This window comes from Bos taurus, chromosome 1 (assembly GCF_002263795.3).
Source record: "Bos taurus isolate L1 Dominette 01449 registration number 42190680 breed Hereford chromosome 1, ARS-UCD2.0, whole genome shotgun sequence".
In the NCBI taxonomy this organism is placed as follows: domain Eukaryota; kingdom Metazoa; phylum Chordata; class Mammalia; order Artiodactyla; family Bovidae; genus Bos; species Bos taurus.
In genome coordinates, this window is record NC_037328.1 from 157392650 (window position 1) to 157411301 (window position 18652).

The window sequence follows — 18652 nt, forward strand, 5'->3', positions numbered from 1 at the left end:
ACAGGATACCTCTGTATTTAAAGACTGGAAAAAAACAAACTCACTGTCTTATACAAACTTTATTGCTCTCTAAACACGAATCAAAATTTATAGAAGTATATAAAAGTATGGGCTTCAAACTCTCAGAACTGAACTCTTATTGAATTTACTTTTTTCTTAGAAAGGTAGATTCTATTCTCTAATTAGGAACCTTGAGAAAATGAAGTCACACCAGGATCTACAGGCAGAGGCAGAGACCCCAGGCCAGCTGGTCCTCCCCGGGCAGCTGGAGCAGTTAAACCAGGCCAGACCCACTCCAGCTCGGGCCGCCATCTACTCTCCACATTGGGGTCCCAGGGTGGCTGGGTCGCAAGCTGGCTTCACATCACCTGAGTCCCTGACTCGAGTGAATTCGTGGCTTCAGGTTTGAGCACGCCTCACTTCTGCCGCTGGAGTGTCCCTCGGCCATGGACTTAGGAATTTGATCAAATGCACAAAAAAGGTCTTGGCTTTCACACACTTAACATCTGGCATTTTTGACTAAACAAGGAACTATTCTGACAGGCCGTGACGCAATAATCTGTGATTTTGCTAACGCATCACTTTCAACAACGGGCACGTGGCATTGTGGGTTTAGAGGCAGTCACTTGCCCAGTCCCTGAGCCTAAGCAACCTCCAGTTCTCTAATCACGATCTCAAACACATTTTGTCCGAAAAAATCAAATACAGCGATGGTATAAGGAACCCACAAGCAGCTCAGTGTACACTCTACTGTGAACGACAAGGATTCGTTTTATTCAAACACTGTACAAAGAGTTTCAAAAGGTCTTCAGTCTGTCTTCAAAAATTCATTCAGTCATAGTACTACCCACTTAAGGGAAAAAAAGATGCCTTATAACGAAAACATCTTAATTTGGAGAAACATGATTAATTTCCCCAGTGTTGGTATAAGATACATCAATTAAGTTTTTGGCAATATAAAAAAATCTAAACTACGATAGTGCTTCAGTCCAATTACTTATAGCTAGAAGAAAAATAAACCAAGTGTATCAAAGGTTTAGGAAGACACATCACTTTTGAAGTACAGTTTTGAAGACATGTTCATGATCTATAGACTTGTCAAGAGAATATTCTATGGCAACAGTTCAACCATTCGAGTACTTTTACAGATTCCCTCTTGGCGCCACAGAAGCGGGTGCAGGATGAATTTCAATAGCATCTAACACAGGCTTCATTGTACTTGCTTCACATTTTTTTTTTAGAACAGTGTCTGGAATCTTTTTTCTGCTTGAAAATAGGCGAATTCAAGAAACACAAATCCGTGAAAGGGTCCCCTCTCCTCAGTTTCCTGTAAGAGCAGAGAGAACTCTTAAGCATGAGGATAAGCATCCCAATACTAACTTACTCTTCAGTTTAAGTTTATTGTAGATCATGCCATTGTTAATATTCTCACTTCAGTTTTTCACCAAAACAGTGTATTTCAAATAAGGCTCACCCTTTAATGAAGCTCTGTAACCTTACTCTCCCAGGGGTGTCATTAAAAGTGAATTCCCACAAGCCAAATACTTACGAAGCGAGCGTGGGTTCCTTATAGTTCACGACGGCGGCTGTGCACCTACGTTTACGTAAAGACACTGGTGGGCTTTCTACATTCTTTTTTGGAGAAAGAGAAAGCTTTCTGGTTTTCATCACAGGATACAAAGGGACATTAGTGATATCCTTCAGGCTAAAATGAGGCGACTGGGGAGCTTCAGGTAGTACACCTACAAAAACAAGAACAAGTTTTATTGAGTACGCTTCCAAAAATCAGACAAACACAGGGACTGAAGCCATGTGATTACACACCTTAGATGCATCCAAAATCTGCAGAGGAAGGAAAACTCCCAAACTCATTCTACAAGGCCACCCTTACCCTGACACCAAAATCAGACAAAGATACACAAAAAAAGAAAATCACAGGCCAATATCACTGATGAACATAGATGCAAAAATCCTCAACAAGATTCTAGCAAACAGAATCCAACAATACTCTGACAGGATCAGGGCTCCTGTAATGTAGGAGATGCAGGTTCAATCCCTGGGTGGGGAAAAAAGAGCCCCTGGAGGAGGAAATGGCAACCTATTTACGATAAAAAACTCTCCAGAAAGCAGGCTTAGAAGGAACATACCTCAACACAATAAAGGCCACAGACAACAAACCCACAGTAAACGTTATTCTCAACAGTGAGAAACTGAAAGCATTTCCTCTTAATATCGGGAACGAGACAGGCTGCCCATTCTCGTCATGATTATTCAACGTACTTTTGGAAGTCCTGGCCATAGCAATCAGAGAGGAAAAGGAAATAAAAGAAACCCAAGTCAGAAAAGAAGTAAAACTCTATTTGCTACTATACACAGAAAACCCTAAAGATTCACCAGAAAATTACTAGAGCTAATCAATGAATACAGAAAGTTGCAGGACACAAAAGCAGCACAGAAATCCCTTGCATTCACACACGAACAATGAGAAATCAGAAAGAGGAACTGAGGAAACAATCCCATTCACCACTGCAACAGAAAGAATACCGAGGAATAAACCCACCTAAGGAGACAGAAGTCCTGTACGCAAACAACTAAAACACTGATGCATGAGATCAGAGATGACGAGTGGAGAGATACACCACGTTCTCGGATTAGAAGAACAATATTATGAAAAATGACTATACTACCCAAAGTAATTAGATTCAATGCAATCCCTAATCAAACTGCCATTTGTATTTTTCACAGAACAAAAAATTTCACAATTTATATGGAAACACAAAAGTCCCCAAATAGCCAAAGCGATCTTGAGAAAGAAGAATGGAGCTGGAAGAATCAACCTTCCTGACTTCAGACTATACTACAAAACTACAGTCATCAAGCCAATATGGTACTGGCACAAAAAAAGAAATATAAATCAATGGAACAAGATAGAAAGCCCACAGACAAACCTATGCACCTATGGGTAGCTTTTTTTTGACAAAGGAGGCAAGAATACACAATAGAGAAAAGACAGCCTCTTCACTGAAGTGGTGCTGGGAAAACTGGACAGCTACGCGTGAAAGAATGAAACTAGAACACTTTCTAATACCATCTGTCCATGGGATTCTCCAGGCGAGAATACTGGAATGGATTGCCATTTCCTTCTCCAGAGGATCTCCCTGACACAAGGATCAAATCCAGGTCTCTTCCCTTGCAGGCAGATTCTTTTGTCTGAGCCACCAGGGAAGCCCTTCTAATACCACACACAAAAAATAAACTCAAAATAGGTGAAAGATTTAAATATAAGGCCAGAAACTATAAAGCTCTTAGAAGAAAATATAGGCAGTACATTCATTGACATACATCACAGCAAGATCCTCTGTGACCCACTTCCTAGAGTAATGGAAATAAAAACAAAAGTAAACAAACGGGACTTAATAAAACTTAAAAGCTTTTGCACAGCAAAGTGAGTCACTCAGTTGTGCCTGACTCTTTGTGACCCCATGGAGTTCTCCAGGCCAGAATACTGGAGTGGGTAACCATTCCCTTCTCCAGGGGATCATCCCAAACCAGGTCTCCTGTACTGCAGAGAAGCCCAAGAATACTGGAGGGTGTAGCCTATCCCTTCTCCAGGGGATCTTCCTGACCCAGGAATTGAACCAGGGTCGCCTGAATTGCAGGCAGATTCTTTACCAGCTGAGCTACCTGGGAAGCCCTCCGAAGGGCAAAGCAAAGGAAACGATAAACAAGATTAAAAGACAACCCTCAGAATGAGAAAAAATAATTGCAAACAAAACTGACAAAGGATTCATCTGCAAAATATACAAGCAGTTCACACAGCTCAATACCAGAAAAACAGAAGACCTAAAAAGACTTTTCTCTAAAGACGACATAAACAGATGGCCAACAAACACATGAAAAGATGCTCGACATTGCTCATTATTAGAATGCAGTATCACCTCACACCAGTCAGAAAGGCCATCATTAAAAAATCTACAACCAATAAATTTGCAGAGATATGGAGAAAAGGGAACCCTCTTACACCACTGGGAATGTAAACTGATACAGCCACATACAAAGAACAGTACGGAGTCTGCTTAAAAAACTAGGACTAGAACTACCATATGATCCAGCAATCCCACTACTGGGCTATACCCTGAGAAAACCATAATTGGCAAAGAGATGCATGTACCCCAATGTTCACTGCAGCACTTTTTACAACAGCTGGGACATGGAAGCAGCCTAGATGTTCATCAACAGATGAATGGATACAGAAATTGTGGTACATGATGATGCTGTGAAAGTGCTGCACTCAATATGCCAGCAAATTTGGAAAACTCAACAGTGGCCACAGGACTGGAAAAGGTCAGTTTTCATTCCAATCCCAAAGAAAGGCAATGCCAAAGAATGCTCAAACTACCGCACAATTGCAGTCATCTCACACGCTAGTAAAGTAATGCTCAAAATTCTCCAAGCCAGGCTTCAGCAATACGTGACCCGTAAACTTCCAGATGTTTAAGCTGGTTTTAGAAAAGGCAGAGGAACCAGAGATCAAATCGCCAACATCTACTGGATCATCGAAAAAGCAAGAGAGTTCCAGAAAAGCATCTATTTCTGCTTTATTGACTATGCCAAAGCCTTTGTGTGGATCACAATAAACCGTGGAAAATTCTGAAAGAGATGGGAATACCAGACTATTTGACCTGTCTCTTGAGAAACCTGTATGCAGGTCAGGAAGCAACAGTTAGAACTGGACATGGAACAACAGACTGGTTCCAAATAGGAAAAGGAGTACGTCAAGGCTGTATATTGTCACCCTGCTTATTTAACTTATACACAGAGTACATCATGAGAAACACTGGGCTGGAGGAAGCACAAGCTGGAATCAAGACTGCTGGGAGAAATATCAATAACCTCAGATATGCAGATGACACCACCCTTATGGCAGAAAGTGAAGAGGAACTAAAAAGCCTCTTGATGAAGGTGAAGGAGGAGAGTGAAAAAGTTGGCTTAAAAGCTCAACATTCAGAAAATGAAGATCATGGCATCTGGTCCCATCACTTCATGGGAAATAGATGGGGAAACAGTGGAAACAGTGTCAGACTTTATGTTTTGGGGCTCCAAAATCACTGCAGATGGTTATTGCAGCCATGAAATTAAAAGACGCTTATTCCTTGGAAGAAAAGTTATGACCACCCTAGACAGCATATTAAAAAGCAGAGACATTACTTTGCCAACAAAGGTCCGTCTAGTCAAGACTATGGTTTTTCCAGTGGTCATGTATGGATGTGAGAATTGGGACTATAAAGAAAGCTGATCGCCGAAGAACTGACGCTTTTGAACTGTGGTATTGTAGAAGACTGTTGAGAGTCCCTTGGACTGCAAGGAGATCCAACCAGTCCATCCTAAAGGAGATCAATTCTGGGTGTTCACTGGAAGGACTGATGCTGAAGCTGCAACTCCAATACTTTGGCCACCTCATGTGATGAGTTGACTCATTGGAAAAGACCCTCATGCTGGGAGGGATTGGGGGCAGGAGGAGAAGGGGACAACAGAGGATGAGATGGCTGGATGGCATCACCGACTCGATGGATATGGGTTTGGGTAAACTCTGGGAGCTGGTGATGGACAGGGAGGCCTGGCCTGCTGTGATTCATGGGGTTACAAAGAGTCGGACACGACTGAACTGAACTGACTGATACCATTGAAAGTTACTCAGCCTTAAAATAGGACACATTTGAGTCAGTTTTGATGTGGTTGAACTTAGAGCCTACTGTACAGAGTGACGTAAGAAAGATATTGTATACTGACACACGTGTATGGAATCTAGAAGGGTGGTCCTGATGAACTTATTTGTGGGGCAGCGATGGAGACAGACCTAGAGAACAGGCTTGTGGGCGGTGTGGGAGGAGCTGAGAGCGGCAGGGAGACACACATCAGCACGTGTAGACAGAGCGCCACGCCCGTGCTCTGTACAGCTTGTGGGGTGGGGTGGGCTGAGAGATGCGAACGTGAGGGGGACACGCGGACACCTGTGGGTGATTCATGCTGATGTGTGGCAGAAACCAGTACATTGTAAAGCAAGTATCTTTCAGTAAAAAAAAGTACACAAAATCCAGCATTTTATAATACAGGTTTTTAAAAACTTGTTCATCTTTTCCTCTCGGTATAACACTGAAATAATTATTGTGGCTGTGAAGAACTTACTAAAACAATAGCTTACTAAAACTTAAAATTCTTAAAAAATTTAAAGAAAAAAAATGAAAATTCTTCCATGATAGCTGGGGCACAATGAATTAGTTTCAACTATGCAACTTCACTTAGTCACACCTTATTCTTTAGAATTATCCAGGTCTCTATCGCTTTTAATTCTAACGGTTATCATCAACTGACTTCTTACAGTCTCAGAAAGCCACTCAAGTGCATTCTATTCTCCATACAGTGTTAACGGAAAAACCCAAGTGAACTTTTTGGCCAACCAAATACTAAATAAAAGAGAATTCCAAGTCACAGTCTCTGTGTAAACCAGGAGAAACGGGGTTCCCTCTAGTAAAGCTTTCCAGCTGGTGCTAGGAGTAAAAAATCCACCTGCCAAGGTAGGAGATGTGGGTTCGATCCCTGGGTATCCCCTGGAGGAGTAAACGGCAACCCACTCCAGTATTCCTGCCTGGAGAATCCCAGGACAGGGAAGACTGGCGGGTTACAGTCCACGGGGGGACAGAGTTGAACATGACTGAGCATGCACGTGTGCTAATAAAGCTGGAAGATTAAAAAGTTACCCAAAGTTTTTCCTATCAGAAACACCCAAGTTATTCGACCTGGATCTACATCTATATTGGGAGACAGGTACCCAGCACACAGTAAGAACACGACAAGGCAGATAATCTCTTAAAATTGCTTTAAAAAGCAAAGTCTTTCCCAGGAAAAACTAAACTTTAACTGTAAAATGATTTTATGTTTAATAACCACTGTTCAGGGCTACCTGGGTTTCAGATATTCTGCCTTTCTTGTCTCTACATAAACAAACTGTACTATGCTAATTATTCCAACTTTTGGTTTGGAAACTATGGTTGAACAACATCAGATCAGTTGCTATGTTCTGGAATAAAGCTTCTAAAACTTTTACCCGTATATCAATCTTCCAGGAAATTTGTTAAAAAGATACAGATATGATTCAGGGTGCAGGGTATGGCATGTGATTCTGCTTTTCTAAGCAGTTTCCGGGTGACGCTGAAGGTCTGGGGACCAAGCTCTGAGCAACACTAGTGCTTTTTCCTTTAAAAACTTGGGAGAATCTAAGTGCGAAGATGGAGACGGAGTACGAGCCCCATTCACCCAGCTCCAATAATTGTCAACATTCGGCCAATCTTGTTTGATGTACTCTAAAATCATTACAGCATACTTCTTAAAAGAGATATTTGCATGCTACCAATGGGGAAACCAGAGAAGGCAATGGCACCCCACTCCAGTACTTCTGCCTAGAAAATCCCATGGATGGAGGAGCCTGGTAGGCTGCAGTCCATGGGGTCGCTAGAGTCAGACACGACTGAGCGATTTCACTTTCACTTTTCACATTTATGCATTGGAGAAGGAAATGGCAACCCACTCCAATGTTCTTGCCTGGAGAATCCCCGGGACTGGGGAGCCTGATGGGCTGGCGTCTATGGGGTCGCACAGGGTCGGACACGACTGAAGTGACTTAGCAGTAGCAATGGGGAAACAGTGGAAACAGTGGCTGACTTTATTTCTGGGGGCTCCAAAATCACTGCAGATGGTGACTGTAGCCATGAAATTAAAAGACGCTTACTCCTTGGAAGAAAAGTTATGACCAACCTAGACAGCATATTAAAAAGCAGAGACATTACTTTGCCAACAAAGGTCTGTCTCGTCGAGGCTATGGTTCTTCCAGTGGTCACGTGTGGATGTGAGAGATGGAAAACAGAGTGCAGAATTGATGCTTTTGAACTGTGGTATTGTAGAAGACTGTTGGAGAGTCCCTTGGACTGCAAGGACATCCAACCAGTCCATCCTAAAGGAAATCAACCCTGAATCTTCATTGGAAGGACTGAGGCTGAAACTGAAGCTCCAATACTTTGGCCACCTGATGCGAAGACCTGACTCACTGGAAAAGACCCTGATGCTGAGAAAGATTGAAGGTGGAGAAGGGGACAACAGAGGATGAGATAGTTGGATGGCATCACAGACTCAATAGACATGAGTTTGAGTAAACTCTGGGAGTTGGTGATGAACAGGGAGGTCTGGAGTGCTACAGTCCATGGGGTCACAAAGAGCTGGACACCACTGAGCAACTGAACTGAACTGTACCACCTAACTGGGCTTCCCTGGTGGCTGAGCTGGTAAAGAATCTGCCTGTAGTGCAGGAGACGTGGGTTCGATCCCTGGGTTGGGAAGATCCCCTGGAGAAGGGAATGGCAGCCCACTTCAGTATTCTTGCCTGGAGAATCCCACGGACAGAGGAGTCTGGTGGGCTACAATTCACAGGGTCACAAAGAGTCAGATATAATTGACTAACACCATCCTAACAACCAGAACAGTGCTGTTATGGGGATCCAATGAGCTAGCATGACAGAATTTTGAGAATGATAAAATTTGCCTGTTTATGTTCACATACTAACTATTAATACAGTTCCCAGATGAGAATCTTTGTGGGCAGCAGCAGGCTGTATTGTCAATATTTGGACTACTTTCTGATCTAACCAATAAAAGCAAGATTTTCTAAGCCACAGTTTTTAGATGTTTTACACATGTCTTATAAAATACTACTAAGGAATTGAGGAAAAGGTTTTCTTGGTCTTATTAGGCCACCTTCACGAAATAGAAAATTCTTTTAAATTCTGGATCCTGTCAAGTTGACGATAAAGCAAAGTCATTAAAATTACAGGTCGCTGGATTTAAGTTTGATTTCATTTTCAGGGGGATGTTTTGGAGGAGTGCATAACAGGCATTTTAATTCAACCTAACTCCACAACTTTCCTTGCTTTGGAAGGTTTCATTTACTGAAAGTAAAAACTCTCTCTCCATGACAAGTCCTATTTGTTCTTAAAGAGGATTTAAATTAGCTTAAAGTATGTCAAAGCTACACACTGTGGTTTGCACCCCCAGTCCCCCACTATTTAATTTTCCCCAAAGAGACAGATGGTAAGTCTATAACCTCCTCCAGAGAAGCAGATGGTAAATGCTAGTATGAAAGTACAAGGAGTGATCATTTATCATAAACATCAAGAGTGAGGCAAACAAGTAAATCACTTACCAGGAGGCGTCTCCGTTGTCTCAGAGCCCCCACGTCTCAGCGCTCGTCTAGGCCGAGGCCTGGGGACAGGACTCCTCATTGATTCACTGCTGAGATCTGGACTGGACTTGGATGTGGGAACATAGAGGTCATCAGAATCATCTCCTGAACAGCTTGATTCACAGGTGCTCACTTCAGATTCATTGTTGGTTTCCTCTCTTGTAGCATCATTGCACACTTTTTGCCGGAAGGGAGTAAGGTGAACACCTTCTTCCGAATTAAAATTGTAAGCGTCACAGGAGGTGAGAGTTTTATTCCCACTTTTGCTCCCTTTACACTTTGATACAGATCTTGATTTCCCCCTTTGGTTAGCTTTCGCTTTTCCTTTTCGTTCTTTGGCACCTCTGTGCTTGCTTTTAGTTGGCTGTGATTTATAGTCATAAGCATCTTTCTTTGTTTTGGTAGATTGTCCTGGGTGAACCAGCCTTGGGGATAAGTAAATCTGACTCCTGCTGTACCGACAAACACTTTGTTCTACGTTTTCAGGTATCCGTGTGCTTATTGGCGGGTCTACAAATCTAATCCTTTCTAGTTCCAAAGAGTCCTCTGACAAGTGACTGATTCCAAAATCATCCACAGCACTAATCTGACATGGACTGTTAATGTATTTCTTTAAACCACGACGGAGAGATATAGTTCTAGGTAAGACAATATCAGTTGACTTATCTTCACTTGAATCCAAATCGAATCCTGGTCTGTCTTGAGAAATAGTAGGTACTGGCTCTGAGAATTAAAAAAATAAAATAAATGAGAAAAACAGGTTCACTTTATGGAAATTTAAATTAAGAATGTTAGAATTCAAAGTTAAAAATGGAACTAATGAAAATTCTTTCTGTAGTTTTCCATTTACTCTAAATAAATAAAAATCTGGGGAGCTTACTATTTACTTCCTTTTGACTGTCTATACCTATATAGTCCAAGGTTGTTACAAGGGTTAAGTAAGATAATGTATGTTAAGTGCCTAACAGAGTGTAACACATCGTAGGCTCAGTAAACTGCAGCCGCAGTTGTAACCAAGGTTTCTGACTACAGATTTGGAAAAATAAAAATGGATGGATTTTAAAACTCTTTTGTGATTCTGTGTAAAATAGATATTTGCTTTGAGCAGAATACCAGATGAGCAGATCTTAAAAGGTAAAAAAACAAAACTTAGAGAAATTTAATTGCTACTTGTTCTCAAAGATCTCATCGTGCCTTCATGGTATTTTTAGATTTTCACTGGAATTACCTTCTCCTTGGAATGATTCTTCTTGTCCTGGACAGTCAGCACCCTCAAGCACTTGCCTTAGAAAGTACCAATAAAAAATAAAAAACTTAACATTTATGCAATAAAAGAATTTAAGACTTTCTACAAAGTTTTTTCCTTTTAGTAACATTTCATAATTCCATTCTATATCAGTATATCTGTTCTGTATCAAAGGAAACCAAAAAACACTGATGATGATGACATGGAAGCAGATTTGTTATGACTGATATTCAACTCCCCCTAGGAGGAGCACATCAAACTCAACAGTTTCTCCTGAACACTTTCCCTAACTCATCATTTTATTTAACTGGAGAAATAGCCAATCAGATTGATGTATAAACTACATTAAAAGAAATTCAGTTAAATGCCTCTTCTGGAGCCTACTGTATCATTAGCCAAGCTGTGATTTTCTTTGGTACAACATACTTTTGTGACATTTACCTACTGACTCCTCTGAATTCACACTGTTCATTTTCTGTAAAAAATTTTGTCCCTTTGGTTCATGAAATAAGAAATTTCCATTTTTATGCTTTAATATGGCCATTTCATTCTAATTTTATTCTTTTTTTTTCTTACAAAATTTACCCCTCTAGACATCAAAACTTAAGCACAAGTTGTGGAAATAGAGTAACAGCAACCAGTCAATAAAATTTTAGAAATCTTATAAAAACTCAATTACCTCATCTTACTTTTTGGCCATCACATAAATATTGCATCAGATCTTTAATATTCAACAGTTTAAAAACTACTCATGATTAAAATTAATATGGGGACAGAAATCACATTAGTGATTACTTCCACAAGGAGAGGGGCACAAAGGCACAAACTCCAAAGGGACACGAAGGGATGGTTTATGACGGAGCTCTCACCTGGGGACACTTAACCTGCCCGTTCCCCTGGGGCCTCAGAACGTCTGCAATGTCTAGACACACCTTTGGTCCTTACAGCTATTAGAGGCGGTTGCTGTTGGCATTTGGTGGGTAGAGGCCGAGGATGCTGCTAAATGCCCCACAGTGCTTAGGACCACGCCCACAACAAAGAATGATCCAGTCCAAACAGTCAGCAGTGCTCAGCTGAGAAATCCTGGCCAGAGCAATGGCAATGCTCTGCACTTTAACCCAGGTTTCAGTTCACAGGTGTATATATTAGTCCAACTCACTGCACTCTGTAATTGAGATCTGTGCATTTGACTAATCTAATTTTATTTCAGTAATTCATAAGCAAACAAATAAAGTACCCTAATTCAAGAGAAGAAGTATATGAGGTCTGATGATATTTCAGAACCAACTGGACAAGCAAGTCAGTGTGACAATTTGTTAAATATGGTAGTTTATTAGATTTCTTTTCTAAACCAGACTATTTGTGTTACTGGCAAAATAACCAACATTCGAATGTCCAATTCTTAGAATAAAAACATGATACAAGAAAAATACAAATGAAGCTTCAAGAGAAGCTTCTTATCCCTAGACGTCAAAAAGTAACTAAATAGAAGAAAGCTTTGGTGTGGCTATATAGGACAGAATTTCAACATATCAAAATTTTCTTAAATACATTCTTGAGAGAGTACCAGACTTCAAATACGTGACTCAGTATGATGCTGATTTCCTTTCACAAATGGATCACAGTTAAATATTTATTGGTATTGATAATAATGAATTCGATACTAACGGTAAATGCTTCACAAATACATCTCTGGAGTTGTCGTCACTACTGGAGTCCATTCCACTTTTGGAGTCCATTCCAGAGGGACATAATTCTAGGTTCTGTTAATGTATTGAAACAAAGAAAACACTGGTACAACCAAAATATTCACAACGAAGCATTCATTTACTCAACAATAGATACTTACTGATAGTCTGCTATGGTCCCAGGGACTGTTCTAGGAACTGAATCCAAAACTAGAAAACAGAATAAGTACTACCCTCTTAAAGCTTACAGTCTAGCATAGGGAGAGAAAAGGTAAAAAAGCTAGTAGTCATAAATGCAATGGAGGAAGTATTTACTCAGGGTGAAATGGCAGAGTAACTGATGTCTGGAGGGCTTTTAGGTGGGATGACTTTCATCTGAAATCTGAAGAAATGCAAAGAGCCAGCCACTTGAAGGAGAAGCACTGGGAACAGAAAATACAAAAGTCATGATGTAGGAAAACCCTTGCTGTGTTTAGGAAAGAAGGCCACTGGGGCTGGAACAGTCACAGGAAAGACCAGGAGGTGGGCAGAAGCCAGATGATGCAGGGCCTGAGGGCCATGAGTTTGATTTTTTTTTTTTTTTCAGAAAAAGACCAGTCTCTTGGTGGGTGACACAGGTTGGGCATGGACCCCAAGGCAGTTGCCCACCTAAAGGGAGGCCCCCGGACAAGACACTCTGCGAGGCCTGCTCTTCTGGCCCCAGCTGGTTGGCTCTGGATGGGGTTTGGGGGGCCCGTGACACACACCGGGAAGTCATTTAAATATTAAGCAGGGAAGTAAAATGATCTAAGTTTTAAAAAAGATCAAGCAGACCACCATGTGACACAGGGACTGAAAAGAGCCAAAGGCACAGCAGCTGGGAGTCGTCATGTCAATCAAGCAAGACACGCCCACTTGGACTGAATCCTACAGCTGTGAAGGTTTGGCCTAGAAGGTTTTGGGGTAACAAAGTGTGCTCGCATCGAATAGGGGTGGAGGTAGGGACAGTGAGCGAGAGGGAAGCTTCTTGTGGTTCTGACTTGGCCAAGCAGCTGGGCTGCCTTATTGAGCCGAGCAAGACTTATAGAGGGAGGCACAAGTCCACAGGATCTTTGGGAGGGGGAAAAAGTAGAGTTTATACTTTGTACAAAGTATGTTTGAGATTCTTTATAATACTTAAGTGAATATATCAAGTAATAACTGTGTGTGTGTAGATCTTGAGCTACACACTTGGAAGTCACCAGCAGGCAGACAGTATTTAAAGCTGTGGGAAGGGATACAGTGGGTCTAGGACAACTGATGTTTAGGAGTAAAGAAGAAGCCAGCAAGAGAGACCCACATGGCATAGTCAGAAAGGTAAACAAGGAGATTATGATGGTAAGAAAGCTGAGATCAAAGTACTTCCAACAAAGTCATCCCTGTACCATAGTAGTACTTCAAGGCCAACAAGAAAGAAAAGTGACCAAAGTTACTGACTTTGGTAACACAGAGGTTTTGGTGACCCAGATATACAGTGATAACAGAATGGTGGGGATCAAAGTCTGACACAGAATTCAAATGTGAATGGAAGCTGAGGAAGGGAAGACAGTAAGTGCTCTGTTCTCTTTGGAAAAGTTCTCCTGTGAATGGAAGCAGAGAAATGAGGAGACAGCAGAATGAGATCAGGAGAGGTTCTATTTATTTTCTTTTCCTCTTAAGGTGAGAGAGATACTAAAGCACATTTGTACATAACTGGAACAATTGGGTAGAGGGAGATAAATGCTGGATGAGAGTGCAAACTTTCAGGAGCAAAGTCCCAGAGGAGAAGAAAACAAGAGAATCAGATCACACAGGGAGGGACTGGCCTTGGATAGGAGCAGACACTTCAGCCAATGGCACCAGAAGGAAAAGGAGAGACAGCGGAGACCTAGGCAGATGTGTATAAATAGATGTGTGTCAGGGAAACAAGAGGCCCAGTCTGATTCCTTAAAAGTCATTCCAATTCAGTGCAGTTGTTTTATGAAATGTGATGGACAAACAATATACAGACATTATAATGAATAGGTTGAAACTGTTCATCAGAAATAAAACTGGAAACTTAATCCTGTTAATAAAAGTTTTAAGTTGATTATCAACACAGCTAATGTTCTAAAGCTAGTATTACTGAAGGTAAATAAAGGCGGATATTTAACTACAGAGAGATATAAAATTTTAAAAGATCCATCATAAAATGTAAGAAACGCTATTAGTACTTTCTAATTAATCCTTAAAAGGCAAGATAATTGTTGGTAGGCAAGAAATAAAAACATTCCCATTAAAGCATTTTAAGCTTCTCTATCACTACAAATTGACTTGATACACAAGGACGCACAAGTACACAATGATGGTTGAGAGCAAGCGACACATCAAACGTGTGGCAGAAAACAAACCGATGTTTTAAATGCTAATACTCTCACCTAGCAACTTAACACTATCTTTTAATACTAAAAATTCATTGATCAATGTCAAAAGGTCTGTAATAAAAGAATTTTTTCACCAGTTTTTGTGATTATCTTATTGAATATTCACTTGACACTATTCTGTGTGGTTTCAGCAAAAATCTGAAAAGGGAAGAGGAAGAATCAAATGTCTTTGGAGAAATGTTTTGCCTCACTAGTTGACCAAAGAAAAAACTTAGGAAAGATTACATTTTGAGGGAAAAAAGTTTTGTTTTGTTTTTAAATAATCTAACCCTTACATGAAGGTTAAAAAGAAAAAACAATCTAATCTTTATAGGTAATTCTCTATCACACTACAATGCATATTGCATGTGTGTGTATACATTCTATGTATTATACGCAGAAGAGATACGAAATCACCTTAGTTGCAGGGAGGCAAGAACTCTTTCACTGACCCCTCCTCTAGGTGGAGAAAGGACTTAACTCCTTTCTTGAGCCCACCCCCGACCCTAAGCACTAGGCTCCGGCTTCTGCTGCCCTAGGTGCCAGCACAGCTGTCTTCACTGGTATGGCAAACAGACAAGACACCTAAGTGTTTCCACCTGACTTCTTTCTCTGCCCCATGGAGCTTCCCTGGCAGTGGCCTTTAGGAAATGAGAGGAGAATGACCCAGAGAAGATCCCAAACCAAACTTTCTCCATGTGTTGCTTTGGCTGGCCTTTCTATACACCCCTGGACACAAACAGAATCAGATTAAAAAGCTGACAGCAAAATGTTCAAGATATTTCCTGTTTGGCAGTTAATGTATAGTTGTCCTGAAGGAAATCAGTCCTGAATATTCTTTGGAGGGACTGATGCTGAAGCTGAAACTCCCATACTCTGGCCACCTGATGCGAAGAGCTGACTCATTGGAAAAGACCCTGATGCTGGGAAAGATTGAAGGTGGGAGGAGAAGGGGATGACAGAGGATGAGATGGTTGGATGGCATCACTGACTCAATGGACATGGGTTTGGGTAGACTCTGGCAGTTGGTGACGGACAGGGAGGCCTGGCGTGCTGAGGCTCATGGTGTTGCAGAGCTGGATATGACTGAGTGACTGAACTGAACTGTCCTAACTTAGCCAACTAGTAGGTAAAAAGGATTCTCCATAAAGCACTTAACTACTTCTCATCTCCCCAATTAAGGCAGTCCTTACATTAACCCCACTGGTGTAGCAAAACTACATAGAAAAGTTGGATTAACAGCACTGATTAAAACTTCTGCACCACTCTGCTTCCACCACCACTTCCAGCCCTTCAGCTTACTTGCCCTCCCTTTGCCTCAGTTTGCTGACCATTCAGAGGGTCTGGCCATGCAAGAGACTCAACTATTTCTTTTATACCTGGTCTTGCTACAGTCTTTCGGAAGCAAGTTATAGGAGTATTACCAGTATTCTTGAAGCATTCTTAACTGGCCACACACAACTACGGGGCCACAGCACTGAGAAAAGACGTTCTGACCAGCTCACTAATAACAGAGCTATCAGTATAATTAATTAAAAAAAACACAATTGATCTAAATTGATAATTTAAGGCTTTAACATTTTCTTCCTAAGAAATCCAGCCTTCCCGATAAAAATACCTGAGCAGGTTCTTCTGTCTGTTGTGACGTAAGTTTATTTTTCAGTGTGTACAGTTGGTAGCTGAGGAGGTAACACTCTCTCCGCAGCTTTAAGATGACATCGTGGGCTTCTTTCAGTTTGGACTTTTCATTTTCCAAAGCTAAGGCTAACATTCTGTTGTTGTCTTCATAGTTTAGCACTTTGGAAGTGTTGGCTAAAAGAAAATAAATTTTTTTAAATCAGTAATTAAATCTAATCTTAAAAAGTGATATATAGGAAACATGAAAGTCTCTTACTGATTGTTTGGCATGGCGCAATGATCAAAGACTTTCGTTTAACCTCTGTTAAATTTTTACTCCTTTTCTCTTTTATTTGTTTCTTTATGTCTTCAAGACTATCTTGAAAAGACTTTTTGAGGCATCTTTCCTTGGCCATCTTCTGCTCTAGGACTTTAAAAATAATAGAAATCATTTAATTTTTGAAGAGGTGGTATCAAATATAAAACAAAATTGAAAACAGGCTGTCCATAAAAAATGATTAGACCCTTGGTAACTGCAGAATCAGCCCAAAGTAGATAGCTAATCTGGTAATAACCTATATTTTGCAGCTTTTAAATTACACTAATGTCTGTGGCATAATTTTATCCTCCTTAGGTACTTTATAGGAAAGGTTTAATCAATAAGATTTCCAACCCAAAGACTCTGTAATATGCCACTTATTAATTCTGTAACAAATACTGGGGGCTTACTATACACTAGGCACTATGATGGCATCAGTATTTTGCTACTAAATACAGACTACTGTGCATGAACACCTTTGCCCTACATTGTACTTTGCAGATCTTAAAATTACAAAAAAAAATTCTCATTTCCTATGGCAATCTATATACATAAGTTTTCACTACAAAGCATGTCTTCATTTCCTCTGAGTTTGTCAAATGTTTTCCTGAACCTTACATTTTCTTGAGTATTTTCTCCAGGCGTTTCTTATTTTCCTCTGGGCTCTTAAATATAGATACTGTAGATTTCACTTAAATATTTTCTTTCTGCCAATACAGATACATATACTGGGATGCTTCCAGGCCAGCCAGGACAACTACTATTTTTAAAGCGCTGACTTCAAGTGGGATGTATAAAACATACTATCTACCACAAGGAAGCTTCTTTAGTTCAAACCTGGAGATGTCTGCGAGCCACACAAATTAGGCAACTTCTTAGTTATTTTAAAAGCAGTCTTTCTTAAAAACTTTCGTTCGTACATTAAGTCAACTTAAAATTAATAAGGAGATGAGCCCCGTCAGAAGCCTCCTTCCCGCCTGGGCCGACGGTCTTAACAGGGGGTGTGGCGGCCAGCAGGGCTGGAGAAGTCAGGACAGGGCCGCACTGGATTCGGGTTTAGGGATCTGGAATCCAAAGAACCAGGGCGGGAGCTCTCCACCCGTCGCCCCTGCCGCTGGGTGGCCGGGAGGACCGGCCAGTGCGGCTTCTCCAGAAGGAGAAGCAGCCAAAGCGAAGGACGCCACCAGGTCAGGCTGCCGGCCTGCGGGCTCTTCCGCTCGAGCCTGGGCTTCAAATCCCGCGAACGCTTCACCTCCCGATCTCCGGGGGGCGGGAGGTTCAGGCCCTACTGAACAGGAGGAACTCGGAGAGCGGCGCCAGCCAGGTCCGAGCTTCTGGCCGCCGAACTAGAAGGACCGGGAGACCCCGCGGCGGGGGGCGCGTATGGCGGCGGGGGGCGCGGCACGACGACCCTGGGCCCGGAAAGCCGCGGCGCCCTCCCTGGAGAAGGCAGCCGGGGCGGGAAGGCGTGAGGCCCGCAGACCCGCCTCGCGCGGGACGCCCAGAACGGTACCTGGGCCACGGCTTCCGCCGCAGCTGCTGCTCTGCTCACACCAGGCTCCGCGGGAAGGCACAGCCGCGAAAGCCGGGACCTCCGGGACCCCAGCCTCAGACTCCGGGTTGCGCCGCCGTCCGCGTTCAAACTCTCCGCCGCGCGCGTCCATTGGCTGACGGTCACGTGACGCGGCAGCCCTCCCGGCATAGGCGAAGCCCCGCCCCCTGGGCGGTGTCGACTGACGCGATCTCGCGGGGACTGCGCCTTCGCGCGGCCGCGGCCGTTTCCCGCGGGGCGGAGTCTGTGGTCTGGCGCTTTTCGGCCTCCCGCTGTGGGGATTAGGGGACGGAGCCACCATGACACCTTGAGGGGCGGGGACTTTAGGGAGTGAAAAGCTTCCGGTTTACTGCGCCCAGCGCCGGTCTTCGAGGTCGTGCGCAAGGGCTCCCTCTGGCGAGAAGAGTCTTCTTGGTGGTTTGCCGGCTGAAGCAGTCAGCCCACTGCATGGAGGCCGTTAAAGGGGTGGGGTTCTGCAGGCCAGAGTACTGGAGTGGGTAGGTCGTTCCCTTCTCCAGGGATCTTCCTGACCTAGGGATCGG

At 42.4% G+C, this 18652-nt stretch overlaps 1 protein-coding gene across 1 annotated transcript; it reads right to left on the reverse strand.

Annotated features, from left to right (window-relative positions):
* Window positions 1-40: 40 nt before the first annotated feature.
* SGO1 (shugoshin 1) lies at window positions 41-18155 on the reverse strand. The gene is given in 8 exon segments (NM_001081617.1): window positions 41-1327; window positions 1550-1742; window positions 9251-10012; window positions 10518-10573; window positions 12204-12298; window positions 16241-16434; window positions 16517-16669; window positions 18072-18155. Coding segments are annotated over 7 exon segments (1542 nt in total). The 5' UTR covers window positions 16656-16669; window positions 18072-18155; the 3' UTR covers window positions 41-1224.
* Window positions 18156-18652: the final 497 nt, after the last annotated feature.